This window comes from Labrus bergylta, chromosome 4 (assembly GCF_963930695.1).
Source record: "Labrus bergylta chromosome 4, fLabBer1.1, whole genome shotgun sequence".
Taxonomy (NCBI): Eukaryota; Metazoa; Chordata; class Actinopteri; order Labriformes; family Labridae; genus Labrus; species Labrus bergylta.
This window is the reverse complement of record NC_089198.1, coordinates 21,503,157-21,525,929: the sequence shown is the minus strand read 5'-3', so window position 1 is coordinate 21,525,929 and position 22,773 is coordinate 21,503,157. Positions and strand designations below refer to the sequence as shown.

At 38.2% G+C, this 22,773-nt stretch overlaps 2 protein-coding genes across 3 annotated transcripts; both read left to right on the top strand.

The window, feature by feature from the left end:
• The first annotated feature begins 2,247 nt into the window (after positions 1–2,247).
• Positions 2,248–9,472, top strand: ppp1r7 (protein phosphatase 1, regulatory (inhibitor) subunit 7). Its single transcript, XM_020643733.3, has 10 exons — positions 2,248–2,361; positions 3,142–3,237; positions 3,343–3,398; positions 3,937–4,002; positions 4,172–4,302; positions 4,555–4,717; positions 4,906–5,022; positions 5,129–5,233; positions 5,365–5,451; positions 7,292–9,472. Exons 1-10 carry the CDS (start codon positions 2,322–2,324, stop codon positions 7,466–7,468), a joined length of 1,038 nt encoding a protein of 345 aa, XP_020499389.1. The 5' UTR covers positions 2,248–2,321; the 3' UTR covers positions 7,469–9,472.
• Positions 9,473–10,281: 809 nt separating this feature from the next.
• Positions 10,282–19,517, top strand: ubxn7 (UBX domain protein 7). 2 transcript variants are annotated; one of them, XM_020643692.3, is made up of 11 exons: positions 10,282–10,419; positions 12,136–12,292; positions 12,515–12,579; positions 12,700–12,765; positions 14,018–14,130; positions 14,494–14,640; positions 15,323–15,413; positions 15,799–15,929; positions 16,264–16,783; positions 18,018–18,097; positions 18,436–19,517. In XM_020643692.3, exons 1-11 carry the CDS (start codon positions 10,314–10,316, stop codon positions 18,595–18,597), a joined length of 1,638 nt encoding a protein of 545 aa, XP_020499348.2. In that variant the 5' UTR covers positions 10,282–10,313; the 3' UTR covers positions 18,598–19,517. The 2 variants fall into 2 exon arrangements, with proteins under 2 accessions (XP_020499348.2, XP_020499347.2); XM_020643691.3 differs by having other exon boundaries at positions 15,799–15,983.
• The last annotated feature ends 3,256 nt before the right edge of the window (positions 19,518–22,773 follow it).

The window sequence follows — 22,773 nt, the reverse complement described above, 5'->3', positions numbered from 1 at the left end:
GAAGAACAGATTCGATTAATTTGCCCACTCCCTGTAAACTGCTTCAGGGCCCCTCCCACGACCTCTGCTGTGACCTGAGGTGTTATTCAGGCCTCTCCAGACTTCCCTTGCATTTTTCTGTTGTAATACCCAGTACAAAAATGTTCCTATATTCGTAAAGATTGATTGTTTGGTTTGTTCAAATTCTGTAATTGTGGCAAATGCATTTCACATTGACGCAAACAGTGATACCATTATACATAGTTATGAAGAAGCCAAGAGAAAATGTAAGTAGGATCATTTTGATGATAATATTTATCTAAGTATGAATGGGATTGTGCACCATCTCCTTGGCTTGACTCTTGAATATGTCAGAGAAACTCTGATGGAAGCCAGGGGTAGAGATTCAGGGTTGAATAAAAAATATCACCAAGGAACTATCACCTTTGAATTTATTGGACAGGAGACTTACTTCAAGTTTGTGTGTCTACTATAGTCCATCTGTGGTACTTAGTTGTTGCTAAAGCCGTTGGTGACCTGACTGAGATAGCTTCTTTTTCACATCCAGACAAAACCTATATGTTTTTTGTCTTCTTTGCATCTAACTGAGTCAATGAGTAAATGTAACTTCTGCCTGCCTTGTCAATGATCCTGCATGCTGTCAGTGATTGTTTACATAACTGTTTAAGTTGTATTTTACCAACCTTCTAGCTAAGCTAACATAGACTGTTGTTTGAATAAGTCTGATGTAAAATATTACTCCCTGTGTTTTCTTCTTATCCAAGTAGGTCATAAATGACCTCAATGTTCCTGACTGTATCTGTGAGATAAAAAAAATGACATAGGAGCATGCAAATGATAAGATATTTTTGAGTTAGTATCTACAGTATCTTTATGTTTTGTAAATTATATGTGGGTGTGATATGATAAATTTGTTATGCTTTGTTTTGTCAGAAGCTAATTCAAGGATTAGTATTTGGAAACCATAGTCGTCACCAGACCTTTAAACTATGTGCCTCCATCTTTTGCAGACGTATTCTTAAAGTGGAAGGTATGCAGGGCAGAGTGGAAAGTGACTGTATAAACAATCTTTTGTGAGAGTGCAGGGGACTTCACATTGAGAAGGGCTTTTCACAGTCAAGCTGTTCAATACTCCTAATCTGTTGCTCTTCAGCCATAGCTACATAATGAATCTAAGTGTGACACTTCTTACTATACAGCTTTCACAAACATGAAATCATGCTCTTTTAAAGTTGTGTTTGCTCCTGTTTCTCAGGCTATGCATGGATGTTTATTTTCATATTAATCACCAGCTTTGACATTTTAAAATGAACTTCTTCAGCAATTAAATCAAGGGTAGGGTAGAGTATTTATGGAAACTGTAGCCTACAAATGAGATAGAACAAAAGAAAAGGAAGGAAATACCTCTTATTTTACAGGAAATAAAACTTCTTTGCAGTTTAAGAATATGAGGAAGTGCAGATAACATCTAGGCTAGATACTCAGTTTTAATTTAATAGCTTGTGTGACACACCTGCATTGAAATTTCAATCAAGACAAAAACACTTGTAGTGGAAATGCCTAAAGTAAAGCTAACATTTCTAGATAAGTAAGCGACAGTTCTCTAGTAATAGCCTATAGGCTACTCACTTACTGCTTATGTCACAAAAGGTTGGCAAACCAGGGAGGTGGACACAAGTGCAGAACAACCAAAAATATTTAATTAAACAAAAAGGCCAAAGACAACAGAAACATATTTTCAAAAGTTCAACAAAAAAACACAAGGATCAAAAACAGGGAGCCACACAGGCGCACAAGCAACAACTGACACTACAACATACAACAAATGACAATGAACTGACCCAGAGGGGAAGAAACACAGAGACTAAATAGACATGGGGTAATCAGACACAGGTGAGACTAACGACACAGGTGAAGACAATCAGGGCAACCAAGGCAGGGGAGAAACACTGAGGACAATACAAAAATAAATCATGAAACACTAAAGACACACAGAACTCAAGAGTCTGACAAAACACACTAGAACACAGAGATACACACGAGGATACTAAATGACAAAATAGAACAGAAAACACTGAAGACAAAACTAATGAAACACACAAGGGAAAAACCAGCAACACCAGGGATAAAACAGGGAAACTCAAACACACAAAACCAAATCATGACACGACACCACTCCTAGTATTATGGTTTTATTACAGTGTCTTGATAATTCATTTATATACACCTTGTCCTCAGCAGCGCCACCGTGCGTCCTTCCTCCGCAGTGTGAGCCTTGCACCTGATTGGAGGAGCAGTTGTCAGGACTGTTTACAGGAAACATGGCTTCCCGGTCTGTTGGAGAGCTACAAGAAATGGAAGGTGAGTACAAATTTAAAGACAAAGGCTTGCTGGGTGAGCAGAAAAGCACCTCCACTAACGCGTCTCTATGCTGAAGAGCATCTCGGGGTATTTGTTGTCCCTTTTTTTTTTTTTTTACTAACCGGACCTTCATCCTTGGTTTGGAGGCTAACATGCTAACAACAGTACTCGTTATGATGAGCTAACGTCAAATCAAACTGTCTCTCTTAATAAACATCCAGGATCAGCCCTTCTTGTTGAGTTTAATTATTCAACAGATTTAAACATGTTTTTTTTTTTTTTTTTTTATTCACTGCAGCGTGTTTGTCTTCGGAGCATGCTTCCGATTTTAGCTCATGAACCTGTCTTATGTGTGCTAAGGGCCAATTTACCTAGCAGTGTTTAGCCTGTGTGTCACATGAAGCTTCAGTGTGTAAGATAAGCGTGGCCTCGAGTTGTTTCTGAACTGGTAGGATTGGAAATACAACTATGGGATCAAATCTACAACGATTTTATTGGGGGGCTAAGGGCTGTCCAGATGTATCCCTCGTGTTTCCGCTGTGTTTTAGTCTGCACAAAACACGATGTGATATTATTTGCCATTGCTTGTTGCTGGAGGCTCTCTGGGACATCCTCCATCTATTAAAAAAAATAAATTAAAAAAAGGCACTGAGGAGGAGATGAGCTTTGTCTTTGTATCAAATTATATCAGCTAAATGTGTCAGTGATACTTCCATCAGCCGCCATAACTGCATAATAATGTGTGTTGGAAAAACCTGCTCTGCTGTGTGCTGACTACAGTGGACAGAAGGGGTGAGTCTGAGGAGTCTGGTGATGATGAGACCAGAAGAAAGAGTATCAATGGCGACGTTGACCCGAATCAGCCCACCTCCACAAGTAAAACACATGGCATGCAATGACACACACCATTCACCCTCATCTATAATGTATGACTATCTGGCTGTGATGCAGTTTATCTGATTCATTCTTTCTCTTCTCTAGGTAAAGAAGAGTCTCCTGTTGACATGGACACCATAACCTTGGACCCAGAGGAAGAGGTTAGAAGACAGTTAAAACGTCACATCGTGCTTTTTGACCATAATGTATCCATGTAGTTTATGTTTGAATTCTTTTAGTCAAATGTGTCAATGTTGTGCTTTGCCTCTGTGCAATGCCTGTCAGCACCTGTGTGTCCAATCGGACTCAAAGCTGATCGTTTGCTCTTACTGACATTGTTCCCTTTTTTTTTTTTCTAGACCCTTGCTTGTGTTGTACTTACTCTCTGATGTACGTCGCTTTGGATAAAAGCGTCTGCTCAGTGAATTGTAGAATTGTAGAAATGTTCTTGATCTTTGTGGTGGATTTTTACAAAGGGGGTGGTGCTGAGGGAAAAATTCTTAATTTGCAATACAATGAAATTTGTCACAAAGTGATCTTTTCCAAAGCTATTTGTAACCCCCTGCGACTGTATTTTTGTGTTTGTTTAGTCAACTTGTTTGGGCTGGAAACTTGGAAGAACTTGACTCAGAAAAGCATGATAACTACTATTAACACTAACAGACATTATATCATACTTAACTGTTTGTTTCTGTGTAGGATGTTGATCTTGTTCATTGTCGTATTGGAAAAATTGAAGGATTGGAAGTGCTACAGAAGGCTAAAGTAAGTAACTACAGTATTAATTTACTAGGTTATTTTTACCTAAAGGGATAAACAAGTTAGAACCTTTTTTTGTGCATTAGCTATATCAGACAGAAGTAGGATCTATGATAAAATGCCACTGTTGATTCAATCTGTTAATTGCTTTCTTTGTTATCGTTTTCTCTCACAGACACTCTCCTTACGGCAGAATCTCATCAAAAAGATTGAAAACCTTGAAAGTCTGAGCTCACTTCGGGAACTAGATTTCTACGACAATCAGATTCGCAAACTGGAGAACCTCGAAAACCTCACAGAATTGGAGTAAGTCTGAAGAAAACGGTTGGTTTTATTCACATTGTTGAAGCACACTGTAGAGATTCCATCCATAAATTGAGGATTTTATGGTGCATCTGGTTGTTGTGCGCAGCTATGAAGTGGTTGTTTAGGTTTAGAAAATCTGAGTTGTATGTTTTGTGTTGTTGACCTTTTGGAATAATAATAAATCTTACACAATGAATTCTAATGACAAAACATGGCACCCAATAACAAAGCATTTTTTTTTTTACTTCATAGGCAACTCGATGTATCTTTTAACATTTTGAGGAAGGTGGAGGGTTTGGAGCAGTTGACTCTCGTGAAGAAACTTTTTCTGCTTCACAACAAAATAAGCAGCATTGCCAACCTGGACCACTTTACGTGCCTGGAGATGCTGGAGCTGGGCTCCAATCGCATTAGGGTATGACATCAAGGGTATTTTGTGTAGCCAGGAATGCTGTTAAAACGTGGCAAATAAACACCATTCATAAAAAATACATGCTATATCAAATGAGGGTGTAGAGTAAGATATTAAAGAACATCAGGAAATGAAAGTCAAATCTTAATGTTGTGTTTATTTGCGTCTCTTTCTTTTTGTTGTGTTCACAGGTCATTGAGAACCTTGATTCACTTTCTTCTTTGCAAAGTTTGTTTCTTGGAACCAATAAAATAACAAAGCTTCAGAATCTGGAGGCTTTACACAACTTGACGGTTTTAAGCATTCAGGTATTCTCAAAGAAGTTCTCTTTGACATATTGCAAAGGTACAATGATAAAACTGGAGTGTGTACATTAAAACAGTAGCTAACAACTTTGTATATATCTGTTTGCAGAGTAACCGGATTACTAAAATTGAGGGTCTACAGAACCTTGTCAGTCTGAGAGAGCTCTATCTGAGCCACAATGGCATTGAGGTCATTGAGGGATTGGAAAACAATGTGAGTCATAACATTTCCACATCCTATTTCTGACAGCACTGAATTAAAATCTGTGTGTTTTTGCTTGTTGTGTAAACATGTTCAACAAAGTTTGGTCCGAACATTTAAGTGATGTTTGTTTCCCTTAACAGAAAAAGCTTACAACTCTGGACATTGCAGCCAACCGAGTAAAGAAAATTGAAAATATCAGCCATCTGACAGACCTGCAGGAGTTCTGGGTATGAATCATTTAAGTTTTAACCGGAATGTATTTTTATGTTAGTAATTAAATTTTTATTTGAGATGTTTCAGAGTACCTTAAGCATGAAAAGTAGGGATTTCCTGAGGTAAGACGTGACGTAAAAAAACAATGCGGAAGTAGCGGCTGAGTCTGGCCGAGCAACAGAGTCCGCTACACGACGTTATATTGAGAATATTTGCCTTTATATCAATGCTATGTGTAATCCAATGGAATGACAACATCCACAAAAGAGAGGAGAACAACATACTGACGAACAGAAAACAGAATGCAGACGTTTAATTACGTGCATGGAGATCGTAGTGGTCAATGTATATAAACATCATTCTCTTTCTATTGGCTTGAGTTGAAATCTCCGGAGTATATGCGGCCGCATTCAGACATCAGCTCACTCGGACTTTCTGCGGAAAAAATATTAGGGGTCTGGCCGGAGAAATTCCGGGTAAAGTCTGCGCTAAAAATGTGGCTGTTTGCGTTCACACATAGCCTAAAGAACCTCCGGGTAGCCAAATCTCCGGAGTTTTTCAGGAGATTTCCGTATGTGTGAAAAGGGTTGAACATTGACCATGTCCCATTTTAAAATCTGAGTAAGTCAAACACAGAGCTCTGCTGCCACCATAAATTACAAGCAAAAAAAAATCTATTGAATTAATTGATCTAGAAAATGTGAGCTATTTTAAGAAATTCAAAGCTGCAGTGTGTAACATTATTTCATTAGAACTTTAGTTAAAATATTTTGATAATTGCATATCACTTACATTATTAAATTAATTGGAATGTTCCTTTGAACATATGTGTGTGACCCATATTTATCAGTACTCTCTTTCATAATAAGTTAACAAAAACATTCAGGCTGAATCTAAACAATCAATCAGGGTTGGTTTGCACGTAACTAGCCAATCACAGAGAGTCTGATAAGAGACTGTTTAGGTTGCAGACAGGTTGCAGTGACAATTAGCTGATTCCATTGGAGTATTCATGTTTCACACTGCCACTTTAACACAAGATTAATTGAAGAACTGCACTGCTAATTATAGAGATTATGTATCAGCTTTATATGCCAGCAGAGCAATAGTTTTAGATACTACTTGTTTTAAAACAATTTAAATTCCATTATTTGAATGTTTCTTAGAATCAAAAAATACGGAAACATTGGGGAAAAAAAGAGAGATCAAGATTCCCATTTGAACCCAAATCTGCTGTGATTAAAGGAGAGAGAGCAGCAGGGGTCGAGAGACATAGGGAGGACGTGTAGAGAGCAAATGCTGCTACTGAAAACAGAGAAGTAAAACTGAGACAAATGTAGCTTTATATGCCTTGTGTTTCCATTGACAGTATTTTATGTAAGAAATAAGGTTGTATGTGTTCAGTGATTTTTTTACACTATTTAAACAGATATGGATATAGTTGTTGTTTTTTTACTAGTATTAGTATACAAATTAAAAAATTCTGGTATTACGACAACCCTATTGGCTAGGTCTGTTATTACACATATAAGGAATTTGATTCTGGTTTTCAATTGCTCTCAGTACAAAGAAATAGACATTCAGTCATTCAGCAGTTTCCTCTTGACTCCTCCATCTTTTAGTAAAACTACTTATTTATCCGTCTTATGTTCTAAATCATGATGTATCACTTTTATTGGTCAAAGAACCAAAAGATTAAGCTATGTGTTTACTAAGTTATTCTTTCATCGTCTTATTTTCTGAGTTAACTTGTTTCTTTAAGGTTCTTCACATCCTTCACAATATCTGCTACAATTTGCTTAAAGTTTGTTTGTGTCCTCTTAAAAGCTATATTTGTTTTCAATCCCTCGCCAGATGAACGATAATCAGATAGATAACTGGTCGGACCTTGATGAGTTGAAGAATGCCAAGTCCCTGGAGACGGTCTACCTTGAAAGAAACCCTCTACAGAAGGATCCACAGTACCGGAGAAAGATCATGCTGGCGCTGCCCAGTGTGCGGCAGATCGACGCCACCTTCATCCGCTTCTGAGCTCCAGTGAAGCATTCCCTCTGCCAAATTTCAGTGTTCACTCCTCACCAACCTGCCTGCCCTCCCTAAATAACAACATTCATTTTGAAACACTCTGGCCTCTCTGCCTCATAGAGTCGGTCCATACACAAACACACATTCCACCATCAAACTCACCCATGGCTCACTCAACATACATGTATGCATGTATGCACTAAATCACATCTTGATCTATGCTATTGTGTTGAAGCTTATTTATTAATTAAGCTGAATATAAATTGTGAAACGGAATTTAAAACATTTAAACATGCCAATTTCCTCTTTTTTTCCTCTGCATTTTTTTATTTATTTTTTGTTAAGGTTTAGCATGTGGAATATGAAACGGATCCATTGTCTTTTCTCACTCAAACAATGCCTGTTAGGGAAAACTCAAGTCTTACTTGCATTGTTGAAGTTGAATTGCTACCAGATGTGAAAAGACTGGCATTCTTACTATATAATGATATTGTGTTTGGTTTAATCCTTTGATTGGTCGGGTTGATACTGTTCTTCCAAGATACACAGTTGGTTCAGCATCAACACTTAATAAAGGCCCATAATAAATTCTAATTGACATATTTCAACCTTTAATATATGTATCTACGGTACTCATTTGGTCAAATTCAGACAATGTGTACAATTTAGATGAAAAAGCAGCTGTGACTCCAGGCAGATTTAAATTGGGTCTTTCAAGTGAAACTAAGCAGAAACCAATTACCAATTCATGTTAAACTGGTTTCATTCAAAATCAAAGGTACATTTTTATTTCCAGAAGCCTCGTCTATTCATTTTTCAGATGTTTTACGGCCCTGTGGCCCCTTTTTCTGATCAATACAAGTGACCTATCCAAAAAATGGTTTTATTATCAGGGTACATTCTCAACCCCCCTTATCATTGATGAGCCTGGTATCTATTTAACTTTGGGAAATGTGTTCATAGAAGTTATTTGACTTGATAACAGTGAAATGATATATGGTAGGACTGGTCTCACATACAATAAGTAGTGTTCACTTTTTGAAAATAAATTCTTTCAGACTGTTGTTGGTACTGAACATATTTAAAAACGTAATGAGATTCAAAGTTTAAGATATTTAACACAGCACTGAACTTGACATATTCGTCAATACTCTCATTTGGCCATCGGTGTTGACTAACAATAGATCTGTGTATCTAAGATGATTATCTCTAAAAACTGAACTAATTTTTTCTTATGCCCTGTATATATTGCATGTGTGCATAATTAAAAGTGATGCAGCTTTTCTATTAAGAATAACTCCCACCTCAGGGTTAAAAGATCACACTGACCCCAAACAGAAGCATCCAATTTCCATGCATCAGTGGGTTTACATGGAGAAGGCTTAATGAAGTGCTTTCTGTGTACTGTAGCATAGTAACCATTTTCATCCAATAGAAGATAAAAAAAATAATCATTCATTGGTTTGTATTGTTGCACAAAATCTGCTTTTTTCAGAGGAATTCATCTTATCACCTATAATTCTTTTAATACTTAATGTCCATGGTTATTGATCTAAATCAAAAATCTATAAAATCTCTGAGCCCGAATGAGACTATCAACATAAGCGAAGGACATTTATTGATATGAATGTAATGTTATTTTATATTCAGCTTTAACTATCTTTAGTTTATCACTGGCCAGTGGAAATACAAGCATCGCTTTGTGTATTTTGTAAATATAGTTTGGACATATCATGATGTAGAAAGTCAGTGCCATCATCACCTTCCCGTTGTAAAGTAAAATCTCTCTTTTTGATTTCTTGTTTTTGCCAGGCAGCACTACAGATTAGTGTGAAATACCTAAATTAAGATACCTTGGCCTTCAATGGTCGCTTACTGAGCAATTACCGTATTTAATTGCTAGTAGTTCATTGTTGTTGGAACTGATTCTTCAGGTTTTGGATTTGGTTGAAGCTGTTTTCAGACTGAATGTATTATGCAAATAACAATAAAATGACACTACTTCAAAGATCCTATGAGGTTTTAATGTATTAGTATGATATTTGTTGTGGCAGATGTGGAACAAAGTTGAAACTAACATTTACTGTGGTTTATAATGTGACCTGTCCTTTTTACTTTTTACGAAGAGGCACAACTACAGTTTCTGAAAGTGGGGCATGAAGTCCATTAATTTGAAGGGTTATTTTATTTGTGAAATTCACATCAAGAGAATTAAAATGACAAAAAGAAGCGTCTCATCTTTAAAATTGGGGCCAGCTCAAACTGATTATTGGATGTGTCATTTAGCAGGAAATAAGAAGTAACTGATTAATTTGTTTATTGACCCACACATAACACCCATTTATCTACTGATACTTATTGATGAATGAATGCCAAAAATTTGTATTCTTGCACATGTACAGTTTAAATAGCCTTTCGTCTACATTTCCATTATCAATTGTTAAAAATCTATCCTTTACATGTTTTACAGGGAAAACTACATACGAAATCTTCTTAAACATTACTATATAAATAGAATTTTCTTGTGTATAGCAGACTTCATCCACTTTTACCAACAAATACAAAGTACTTGTCTTGTGTTTTTATCGTGCATGTTTTAATCTAAAAGTAGATGCAGATTCAATTATGTTGAGCATATATTATTTGTCATAATGACATCAAAGTCTTTAAATAAATGTGAACAAACAGGAAATTCAAGAAGAACAATTAAAATACCCCCTAAAAAAAATGTGAATGTGCCAGTTTCACAACTCTATTGTTACTGGACTGCGTTACCCACAATGCAGCACATCCTTTGCTGACGCACGGGGCTTGCGCCGCGCCGCGCAGAAGGAAAAGGACGGCGTAGCGCATGCGCCACATTTATGTTGTTGTTTGTGGCGGTAAGATGGCGGCGCTCGGAGACACCTCAGCTCCGGGGGTGAACGGGTTAATACAACAATTCACAGCAATAACAGGTAATAATTACATTTCATTGTGTGTTAAACATATCAAGTAGGTTTAAAACATTCAATAGGAATAGCCCCCTTGCCCCAAAACCACGAAATCAGTGCGAAGGAAAGAAACCGGACGTTAAGTCTTTCTGTGGCCCCTACGCTGTCAATGCTGTGCAGAGGGAACAACCACAGCCAGTTGTCAAGATAAACTCCAGTGAAAGACTTGTAAAAAAAGGAACAAAGAAACATCCGCTGGTGGTATTTTATGTTAAAATTGCTAAAGATGTTTACATTCTCTCCTTTTGGTTGTTATACCGAACACTATTTAACAAGCCCAGAGCTTATGTGCTCGTTTGTGCTTTTGCCTGTTCTTCGGTGTGGAATGGACGTCGGCTGTGCAACATTCCCCTTCTTCATCATCAACCCGGAGCTTCATACTCTACTGTGTGTCTGTCATCTCCTCAGTGTCTGTAGCGCTAACAACACGCCGCTCAGCACACTTTCTGTCTTCGACTACTCGTTCAGAGGTCCGCGATCATTTTTTATGTGATTTTTGAAAGGATGGATATTGTATCAATTTTAAGTTATTTCTCGGAAGAAAAAAAAAGGGGGGACTCAGTCCGGGGGCTGCTACGCTGCTGGACTGAAAAAGTGAAACAGACATGCGCAGTACATGCGGAAGGTTCATTGCAGCCGAACGAACTGGGCTGTAACGTTACACTTAAAAAAAAAAAAATACATCCTCGAAAATTGTGTTTTCCACACTTGCGTTTTTTTTTGTTTTTTTCAAATTGTTTTATGCTCTGTGTCAATTAAATATTTTGTACATTTAGGCACAGTCGTGGAGTTTGTTCGTGTTTTAATCTGTTAACTTCACGTCACGTTGCTGAAACATGAGCTGAGTTAATACTTAAGAAAGTATGCCATAATAATTTAACTTAATACAGAATGCATTTATTTCAATGGTAACGCTTTTTTGTTGTTGTTGTTGTTTAGTTATGGTGAGATTTCACATTTAACTGCTTCTCCAAGTTCATAATTGTTTGAGGTGGATTGTAGTTGCGTTTCAGAGGACATTGAAATAGAAAAATAAACGCTGTTTATACTCGAAATGAGGACGGTGTGTAGACATGGAAATTAAAAAACTGTGTGCAAATTTATGGAAACAGTATCACAACAAAACTGATAGCATCATTTATTCATGAAATGTAGAACACATGTAAAAACATGCATTCATTTTGGTGTGGTATTTATTATATTTGTGTTCTTTTTAGTAAGTTTCTCCATTACATCGTTTGTCATCCAAAAAGTACTAACATTTAATTTTTTCAAATAGTACCTTTTCAGATCAAATAAAATATTGGCAAATGTATATATTGTTTTCTAAACTCTCTAGTTTTGACTTAAACAATGACAATATTGGTCAGGTTTTAGTTGTCACAGCATAGCAAAATATATGGTCACAACAGTAATCAAACACTAAATCTAAATATCTACAGTTATTATTTTTTTCAATTGAGGTTGTCAGAGAGACTGTAGCAAAATTCAACATATTCCTAGATAAATGTTGCTTCAACTTAAAGCTAAAGCTCTGTAAACAGCAACCGAAGAAATACAGCTTTAACTATACACACATTTTTCTGTGGCTATGATATGTGTTAGTATTTTCACACATCTAGCACATTTGTATAAATATTTTTATATCACTAATGTGCATTTATCCAAAATATCTTTTAGGGGCCACCGAGAGTGTAGGAAAACATATGTTGGAGGCATGCAGCAACAATCTGGAGATGGCAGTGACAATGTTTCTGGATGGAGGAGGGATTGCAGAGGAGCCCAGCACCAGCTCTAGTTCAGCAGCTTCAAGCAGCAGAGCCCCTCCTGCTTCAGAGTAAGATCATATTTTATTTTCACAAACTTCAGTTGGACAAAAGTCAAAACAGTCGCCCCTCACACCTCTTTGTTTTGCTGTTGTTGACCCTCTCTGATTTATTGTGATCCCAAATCTCTCCTGCTTTAGAGTTTTTAACAGTGAAATGGCGGAAAAGTTTGTAAGACAGACTGATTGCTTTGCATCTTAGAATAACACTGTAAATCTTTCCCTATGTCTCAGTGAAGTACGAGCACCAATTCCCCAAAAGCAGGACATATTGGTTGAACCGGAGCCATTGTTTGGAGGTATTACACTTCTTCTCTTACTCAACCTCGTGTAAACTGGTCTTAAAAAAACATTTGTCTGGCTGTAGTGTTTCAATCATCTGCTTAGAATGATCTGTAATGCGTCTTTTTCTCATGCAGTACCAAAGCGAAGAAGACCTGCTCGATCTATATTTGATGGTTTCCGAGACTTCCAGACAGAAACTAGTGAGTAAAATCAAGCTTTCCACGCTTAAAATACCTGGGGCCTCATTTATCAACAGTGCATAAGCACGGATCTGTGCGTAATGAGTGCGTAAGAACATTCCCACGCAAAGAGTGGAATTTATCAACTTGTACTTTTACTTAGAAACGTGTGTAAATGTAAGCACAGCTCTGAGCATGCTTACGCACAGAATCTAGCGGTAGAACATTGAAACTACAAATAAAAAGCACTACGAGTGTCGCAGCACGCCTGAATCAATCTCAACTTAGATACATGTTCTGAGTTTTCTTTAATTAATATTCCCAAATTAGTGATTTTGTCTAGTTTGAAACAGACGTCTTGCCTTAATTGGTCTCAAAACCTACCTTTAAAAAGTAGTAAAAAATCATGGCTCGTTTTGCATTATTAGATGATTTGGCAAACCGTGCGCTCCGCAGTAAGTGCGTTTCAATAGAGCGCACTGATCCGTTTGGTCCAGCTTGTTCTCTTGTGAGAGCGTCACTGTTTGATTCTTTTCCCAGAGAGAGCTGTGCCCCCGATGACACTGTGAATGCACTGTTATGGGGTGAAATTGAGGAGCTTTCTGTTATCCTCCAGCTGCAGATGCTTCTCGCCTTTGTGCCGTGATGCGTTTTTATTTATTTTTTTGCACTGAGCTTATTATCTGACTTCATCTTTGTGTTTTCTCCTCTGACCTAGAGAATGAACAGACATTGTCACCTTGTCTCATGCAGCATTTGTTATTTTTTTAGTAACTTCAACTAAGTGAAAAAACAAACAATTTATTTGGGTCACTCAGCGCGAGAGTTACTAACCTTGTTTTATTTATTAATTTAATTTATTACCGATTTTTATCCAACCTCATCCACTTCCATCCCTGTTGTCATGACGCTCCTTTTCTTTGCTCTCGTATTATTCCGGCGAGGTGAATGCGTTCATGTCGTTTTTAAAGAGGTGTGTTGTCATTGGTTAAGCACGTGAAATTTATCAAAACTGATTACCTACCAATGTGTGTACAATCCTCGTCCGCATGTTTGATAAATACAGATTTTTTTGTTTGTAGTTTAGCACATTCTAAATTTCATTGTTAAGATAGAATTTAGAACACTTTCTACGCACTGTTGATAAATTAGACCCCTGGTGAATAGCAAATGTGGTACAACTGAGTGCTACCAAGTCACAGCCAGCAGTGCAACCAGTCACTGCTTTTTTGCCTCAAACTTTAACTGTGTTCTTTGTGGGGTTTTTTCTTAGTTCGCCAGGAACAGGAGCTGCGAAACGGTGGCACGGTGGATAAGAAACTGAGCACCCTGGCAGACCTTTTCCGCCCTCCAATTGAGCTCATGCACAAAGGCAGCTTTGAGACGGTAGGGAGTCACTTACCAGACACGTTGCACCGCACATCTTTATTCAGCTTGTGTCTGAGAAATCTCAGATGGTGACTGTGTAGATCACAGGTGGGACACCAGGTGTGCCATGTATGGGAGGGCAGAGAATGCAACCAAAAGTTATGAATTATGTATTTTCCCTCTCTGGTCCTCCCTTTCTCCCTTGTTAAAAAGGCCACCAATGATTTATCATATCAGCTAGTGCTGTCTTTAAAATCAAAGTAAATTACACAATATAGCATTTTATCTGCCAATTGAACAGGAAATCTGTCCATTTTTTGCTTCATCCAGCCTGCTTATGTTGTTTTTCCTGATTCTGTATTTCATTTATTGTTCCAAAAGGCAAAAGACTGTGGACAGCTGGAGAACAAGTGGCTAATGATCAACATTCAAAATGTTCAAGACTTTGCCTGCCAGTGCCTGAATAGGGATGTTTGGAGTAATGATGCGGTGAAGACCATCATCAGAGAGCACTTCATATTTTGGCAGGTATGCACTTTCAGATCCCGGGGTCATACATGGTCTTTTTGTTTTGTTTCTCTGCAATGATCCGGCTCCTTAGCGGGTTTATAGGAAGACCAAGTTGAACTCAATTGGTATTGTGCAAAGTTTGTAATATCAGTGAAGCAAAAAAAAAAGAAACCTTTACTCAGTACAGCTGCAGAACATGTTCTTTATGTCGAGTGAAATAAGGTTGAGCAGTTCTCCTGCTGACTTCAGTTGTCATTTTAAATAAAGATTTTTTTTTACGTCGGTTTCTGCGAGTAGAAGTTGTATATTGCTTATTAAAGAAAACATGGTAGTTACTTTTTCAAAATCCGACAATTGGATAATTTCTAACAATGTACCATCAGGACTTAAATATAATGTATAACCAGCAGTGAACTCTAAAAGTTCAATCTTCCTTCTGCTACCCATTTTCACAGGAGCACCATGCTCAGCTCTGATAAATTATTACCTAAATCATACTGGATTTTTATTCAGCGCAGAACAGTTTGCTGTCTCTTTTCCATCAATCTAACACCATGCATCTGTTGTCGGTATGCCGGTAAATCCTTGCATTCAGCACATGAACTCTCACTCCATTGTGAAAGTCTCATTATGCTGACTTTTACTTACATGTCTAGCGACTCAGGTTTGTTTTGTATTGTGCCTTTTCTTTTCATGACAGGTATATCATGACAGTGAAGAGGGACAACGATACATCCAGTTCTATAAGCTGAACAAGTTCCCTTATATCTCCATCCTTGATCCTCGCACAGGTGAGTGAGGATTAGAAGTTTGCTGTAGCGTTATCTACAGATCTGATATCTGCATGCACACCATTTGGAATACAGAACAACAACCCTAAGGAAAATCCGTTTTAAAGCAACATTATACAGAATCCTTGACGTGTGACTGAAGAGACACCATTAAACACTGCGATAAACAGAGACTTACTATAAGATCTTCACTTATTTAAAAATGTCGACAGATGTTAACTAAATGATGATCTGTGTAACCCTCTTAAGTGTATATCATTAAAGCTGTTTGAGTACTTTAAAATCAAATCAACGCATGCCTGCTCTTGCTCTCTTTTTGAAAATCTTCTTTTGAATTTATGTTTTTAAAACATACAACTGGTTGTTCATATTGTGTTCCCTTCAGGTCAGAAAATGGTGGAGTGGAACCAGCTGGATGTGGCGTCGTTCCTGGAGCAAGCGTCCGGCTTCCTGGCAGAGCACGGGCAGCTCGATGGGCCTTCCTGCCACGCACCCCCAGCCAAACGAGCTCGCTCTGTGGGTCTCTTATCTCATAGAAATAATCTATCAACTGAAGAGCAGTTAATTGAGGTTTTTTGTTATTATATATCAATATTACATGTTTTTTTGTCTTCTCTGGTGCTAAATGGTGAACTTCATGTAAAGAGCACATGTTTTTAAACTTCTACAGTTTCTATCTCCATGAACTGAAAGTGAATGATTCTACAAGCTTGATCCTCAGAATCATATTACTGATGCTGTATATTTGTTGGTATTACACAGCCATGAGTGAAAGAGTTTTTAGACATATTGTTATTTTCCCTGCTCTTTGATGTGTCGTTCTAATGCCACACTCTGCTTTGTCTTCTAGGAGAGTCTGATTGATGCCAGTGAAGACAGTCAGCTGGAAGCAGCAATCCGAGCCTCTCTACAGGAAACCCACTACGAATCCTCAAATGCCCCTGAACCCCCTGACTCCCCTAGATCAGACGACGAATCAGACGCTGAGCCTTTCTCTGACAGCGAGGGTCCGATCTCTGTTGACGGCTCGGACAGTGAAACGCCAGGACCTCACGAAGAGAAGAGTTCCATCAGCAAACACACCCCGTCCCTCCCGTCCACGGCAGCCCAGCAGCGTCTACACCCCGATAGCTCCACTTCTTCTTCTTCTTCTTCTTCCCACAGAAAGTCTCCGTACAAAGAAAATAACCACAGTCACAAGAAGGAAGAAAGCAAAAAGAACCACCTAGAGCCCTCAGCCTGCGGTCCTTGTCATCCTCCGTCTGATGCAGACTCTGGTGGGAACCACTGTCCCCCTGCTGCTGAAAGCACTGGACCTTCCAAGACCAGCACCACCAAAACCTGTGAAGAAGACTGTCCTGATGACAATGGTACGTCATCCTATCATCCTTCCTCTAAAACACATTCATTGGTAATTTAAGTGAGATGGCTGAGAGGGCGCACCTTTTGAGTTGAGTCTTTGAGTCTGAGGTCAGGTCTGCAGACGGACCACATCACAAAATGTTAATTATGAGCATACCCATAGCTTTGCCCGTGTTGAGACACTGGAACACAGAGAACATCTAGCATAGCTGCAGAAATACTATGCAAGATTCAACAAACTAAGAATGGTTAGATTGTTGCTCCGTATTTTCTCCACTTAGATCTCGCTGCGAGTGCAGTTGAGTGACACAAAAGATTAAGCAAGAAAGCAAAAGTCATTTTTCCTTTTTCTTTTCAGTTACAGACATTTAGCAAAGACATCATAATTTGAATTCATCCGTTTGAAGCATTTCTGTTTTAAAGTTTTAATAAAGTTTGTTCGAAAGTTGAAATAGATTCATAGCTAAAGAAAGAGTTCAGGGACCAATTGAAATATGAACAAATGCTTTCTATTGGAAATAACACATTTTAAAGATCCTTACTTGACACATTTGTGTCTATCTGAAATGAAGAGCGGCTAGTTGGATTACTCATGATTCTGACCCACAAGACGTATACTGTGTGTAAAAACCTGGCATCAGCTGCAGGGAATGCAATAAGTAACTGACCTACCAAAAAGAAGTGAAATTTTAGAAGTGGCAGGTGGTATAGTTGAGGAACAGGTACTCTAAAATATTCCAACAGAACAAATCAAATCCTGAAACTATTGAACGAGACTGTTTCTGCGTTGTGAGCTTGACTCAGCCTGTTATAGTTTTGATCAGTTTCGATGAATACGCAGGGCCCTGGAGCTGTTTTCTCTAAGTGTAGATTTCTGAAGGGTTCAGTCTGATCTTCCTCCTCCTGCAGGATGTCATCAGAGTCACTGAAGCCCATTTGTAAACTTAAATAATTCAGTCCACTTGAGTATGTTATTTTTGCATGTATTATCTTCAATGCAGTCATAGTTGTGAATGTTGTGCACAGAGTCTCTTTGTGTGTAACCCTTTATTGATGTTGAAAACTCCTGCACGGGCAATAAGATTTGAAGGCAAGTCTAAGCCTGACATTCTTTTTAGAATCACATTGATTGCGCAATGGGATCACGTGATTACAATTAGTTTTAAAGTCAAAGACATGGACGGTGTTAACTTGTTGAACAGACTGCATACAAGATCTTTACCACTTTTTTTTATCCCTTAGGTCCCAAAGCCAGGTTGATGCTTCGATACCCAGATGGACAAAGAGAACAAATATCCTTGTCTTCTAAAGCAAAACTTATGGTAAGAATCAGTTTTAAATGAGGGCTTTTTGATTTAGGAGAATGTGCTTTTTGTCTTTATTTCATTGTCAGGTATAGGATCAATGTCAAACCTCTCTTTACACACTTTATTGGAGGATTGTAGCTCATAGACAGAGACAGACTCTAAGTCTTACTTTTAAGTTAACTGTCCTGAACTTAGTTTTATTTTCTCATCCAACCCATTGCAATAAAGCAAATCTGCATTTTTCTGCAAATGCCAGGCTATTTCTTAAGGTGTCATAAATGTGAGCATTTAAAGTGCACGGTGAAAATCAGTGTGAATACTTATCCTTGTGTATTACTTCCTCTCACTTCAAGGCCCTGGTAAGACACGTCCAGACCAAAGGTTACCCTAATGAACGCTTTGAACTCGTCACCAACTTTCCCAGGAGGAAGCTTGCCCACTTGGACTATGACATCACGCTGCAGGAGGCGGGGCTTTGCCCTCAGGAGACTGTATTTGTGCAGGAGAGGAACTAGCCTTGTCAGACACACTCACTCTGATCTCTGTATCTCTCTGATTGACCTCACCCTTTCACAGATGACTCAAGACGATGTTACTGGCATTGATACTTTAATTCCCCATTCTTCTGGAATTAGGCCCCGTGTTTCTCATGACAACTCTGAGTGGATGGACTACTCTACCTGCCATGCCACTAGTCTAAAAACTGACGTCCCTACCGTCAGCTTGAACCCTGTGTAGTGCTCAACAATTGTCCAGCAAGGTTTCAGGGAGGTCAGAAGTCGTTAATTTTCTTAAATGATCTATTCCTCTCTGATTCCAGCTTCATTTTGTTCTGAGAACTGAAGCACACGAGGACAAAATTGACCATATAACTCATTTTCAAATAAAAAGAGAACCAATAATGAGCCCCTTCTTGATGAGGTGACAGGGAATTGGACAAAAAGACTTTTACCTCCCAGAAAGACGGAAAAATTTATGTTTATTTTCTAGATTTTCTTGTGAATCTCTTTACCCGGGGGACAGGTAAAAGGAGGATCGTTCTTCTTTATTTTGAAGAACACATGGTCATGGATAGAGAGGATGTAATTATTCCGAGGGTTGAGTTTTCTGAGTAGAGGTCAGACAATAACAAGTAAAAGAAATCGCCCCTGTTGGACATTTGTGACACGCCCGTCATGTATATCTGACAGAATTCTGGTTGATCTGCACATTTTTACTCAAGTTTCTATTGGTTCATTAGAGACTAGTACATTGTTTTTTGGATTTCAACTTTTGATACAGAAGGGAATGAACAAAGGGGGGTATATTTCATCAGTCGGACCTACACTGTACAGAGATGGCTTAGAGACTGATGTAGCTGTAGTCGTTGTTTCCTCTCTTTTTTATATGCTGCCAAGAAAATATGCTGATGTTAAAATATAACCACCAAAACCAAGGGAGATTCTGCTTGGTCTTTTTGTTACGTTCTTTATTTAACACATAGCTATGATGTGAAATACCGCAGCAATAAGTAGTTGCAAACTATTTTTGTAGTCAATGATCTTTTTGGGTCATTTAAAAAAAAAAAAAAACAAGTTGAAATCCTCTACATTCAGCTTGAAAATAACAATAGCAATTTTATTTCTAAAGCACATTTCATTACAGGTAAGCTTAATGTGCTTTACATTACACTCATCAATGACACACACACACACACACACACACACACACACACACACAGGGTAACTATTTGTATGCTTGGGAGAATAGACAGGTTTGGGGTTTAGTTTTAAAAGTGGACACAGTAGTGATGGACCTCAGCTCAACAGGGAGTTTGTTCCAGAGAGGCACCACAGTAACTAAAGGCCCCCGTCTCCGGACTTTGATCTAATTCTGGGTACGGCTCAAAGACCTTCACCTGATGACCTGAGGGGGCCGGGTCAGTTTGTAGTTTGTGAGCAGCAGAGAATTGTACTCAAGAGCTGAATCATTGGGAGCTTTATGGACTAATAATAGGAGTGAATAAAAATTGTGACTTCTAGATTATTTACTCCTCCTGTTGATATTACTCTAAAGTTCTTTGGTTTGTCAACAAAACAAAGCATCCAATGATGTCATCTTCGGCTTTGGGAAAAACTAATCAACATGTTTCATCTTTACTGAATTGTCTTAGACCTAACAACCAATCCGTGAAATGAGATCCTTCAATATATGAAAGTTATACTCACTAACAGTCTGTCTGTGATTCAAAAAAATGTCCAACTTAAATTAAAACAAAAGGAAAGCAATAGCTCTTAAGCAACTGCTACTGAAACTAAGAGGAAATGCTAAGTTCTCTGATGGCAACACAATGTCTCAGTATGTTGTCTTATCATTTCTAAAAGGCTAGCTTATCAACTTGGTTTAACTTGCTAAGTTTATAATAAGTTATGCATGTCATATAACCTAATGAGTTGATATTTAGGTCCACATCAGAGACAGAATGAAACGTGATGAAAGCTGTAGGAGGACGTGCAGAAGAATGAGTGCTTTAGTACATTAATATGGACAGATGGTGGCAGTGATGTGCCTAAAACATGGCAACAAGAAGACGACTTGCCAGTGTAAATATAGACGGTTTAAATGAGCTCGAAGAAATTATCGCAGTGCATTTTTTGGGCCTTGGTATATTTCTGTCTGACATAAATTAACAAGAAAATGTTATCAGTGTCAACTTTAAAGGTTTGTCTAGGGGTGAAGATAGTTTCTTTTTTTCTGAAAGGTTTTTAAAGCCAAGTTGTCAGGTCTTTAAAAGATGAAGGTGATATGTGGAGCCCTGTTTTTAGCTGATATGAGAAAAGCCTAATTAGTCAAAGATCAGCTTGATAGAAACCCATTCCCAAGATATTAATTTTTTTATTTTTTTTAAAAGGGGGAAAACAACAAACAAATGCTTTTCCACTGTCAGATGTTTTCCCAGGCACTTTATAAGGCATTGAGATAGTTTCCTGCATGGGCCTTTTTTAAAGCTGACTAAACATTTTTTAATGAATCTTAAATGGTCTGAAGACCACTGTAGAAAAACGGACAACAATTAAAAGGAGGATCATTCTTTCCCTTGTTAAGTGGTTCCTGGGACTTATAGTTCTGGGTTTTTGTAGTGGAAATAGTAAAGTGCTGGGCCATCTCATCCAACCAGAATAATTTCAATGTACCTCTATACTTATTCAACAAGTCCCTGAACCCTCAGAAGGCATTTCCTTCATTTGATGTTTTGAGGTTAATGTTTAAGAAGCCTGTATTACACATTCTCTCCAAAAATCTCTCTTAGATGTTTAACTTGAGATCCGCAGTCGTGGAGGTCATGGCAGATTGTCATAACATTTTCCGTCTAATGAAAAAGGTAAGTACAACTTTGTACTGATGTGCAGTGACCCTTCCCTTTTAAGTAGGACAATTGAACCCCAACCATCCTAGGAAAAAAACACCAATTCACTTTGTCTATAGATCATCGGGGGTCAAAGCTTTAAAAAAAAAAGACAAAATGTCATCTGTCAACATTTTAAAAGTTAAGATTCATGTTTTATTTTCCCTTTGAACAAGGACTCCAAGTGATACTCGCAACAGTGTCTGTACGGGGCAACAGTCGAAGGTGAAAGAAAAGGCCCTGCAGCTGTACAAACAGATGAGGACACTGACTCTGTTTCCTTCACTCTGTGGACAATACAGTACAAGAAGGGCATTCCTTCACCTACTGACATAAGGAGGTTGCAAAAGGGCAGCACTGATAACTTTTCCCTCTTTGACTAAGATCATGTTAAAATGCTGTCTTTGCCTTCAAGTGCAGAACAGGTGAGATCATTCAGGCAAAAGATCTTCCTAGGTATTCTTTGCATGATTATATATGGGGGAAAACATTTCAGGTCAAATATCATCATTTAATCCATGCAATACTTAAATATTTACATTGCTGTGGATAGTAAACAGTTGAAGTTTGTTTTTGTGTTTTGCTGATTTTGCAGCTTTGAGGTTATAAAAGCTTTCCAAAGCCAGCTGGAATAACAACAGCAAGTGATGAGTGAGACTCGTGAAACTTCCTGAGTTTAATGCTTCAACATAACGGCAGAGAACGACCTGCATTCACTCCACTCTGTGATTCATTTGTATTGTGCTTAAAGGTGAATGAGGTAACTGGGAAAGAAATGGTCAGACCCCCGCATGTTTCAGGTTTCTTCTGTTGCATAAGAAGGTTGTACTGGATGTTGACCTTAGTCATCAGTGGACCTTTCAGTTAGTTCTCAGAATGAAATCAATGAAAGTTAATGTGTGATCAGGGAGATTAAAGAGGGGCTCCACTCATTTTCCTCACAAAGTTCAGTGAATTTAGGACAAGACATTTACTCACCGTTTTGTGTAATAGCTTGTGTGGTCCCAGTTGATACTTCTTCATAGCAAGCTCGTTTTATTTATGTATTGTGGCATGAGGTCTAATGAATCGTAGTTTTTGTAACAGGATGCCTGTGTTACACACTGGAGGTGTAGATGAACAGATATTGGTACTGAAGTGGCAGTGAGTTCTAGTGGAAGAGTGTAGGTCCAGTGATTTGGAGCTAAAGGTCACCATGTCTCAGCCTCAGTGGCATCATTTTTTACATGACTTTTTATCAATCTGCTTTGTGTGAATGCCCCAAATTCAAGGACAGGCAATACGACATTAAAAGAGCACTGATATA

Excerpts from the sequence above, each read along its gene's own strand:
- ppp1r7 (XM_020643733.3), top strand. The coding sequence starts at position 2,322 with ATGGCTTCCCGGTCTGTTGGAGAGCTACAAGAAATGGAAG. Across the intron at positions 4,003-4,171 it reads AAGTGCTACAGAAGGCTAAA|ACACTCTCCTTACGGCAGAA; the intron begins GTAAGTAACTAC and ends TTTCTCTCACAG. Across the intron at positions 4,718-4,905 it reads TGGGCTCCAATCGCATTAGG|GTCATTGAGAACCTTGATTC; the intron begins GTATGACATCAA and ends TTGTGTTCACAG.
- ubxn7 (XM_020643691.3), top strand. The coding sequence starts at position 10,314 with ATGCGCCACATTTATGTTGTTGTTTGTGGCGGTAAGATGGCGGCGCTC. Across the intron at positions 15,414-15,798 it reads CATCCTTGATCCTCGCACAG|GTCAGAAAATGGTGGAGTGG; the intron begins GTGAGTGAGGAT and ends TGTTCCCTTCAG. Across the intron at positions 18,098-18,435 it reads CTTCTAAAGCAAAACTTATG|GCCCTGGTAAGACACGTCCA; the intron begins GTAAGAATCAGT and ends TCTCACTTCAAG.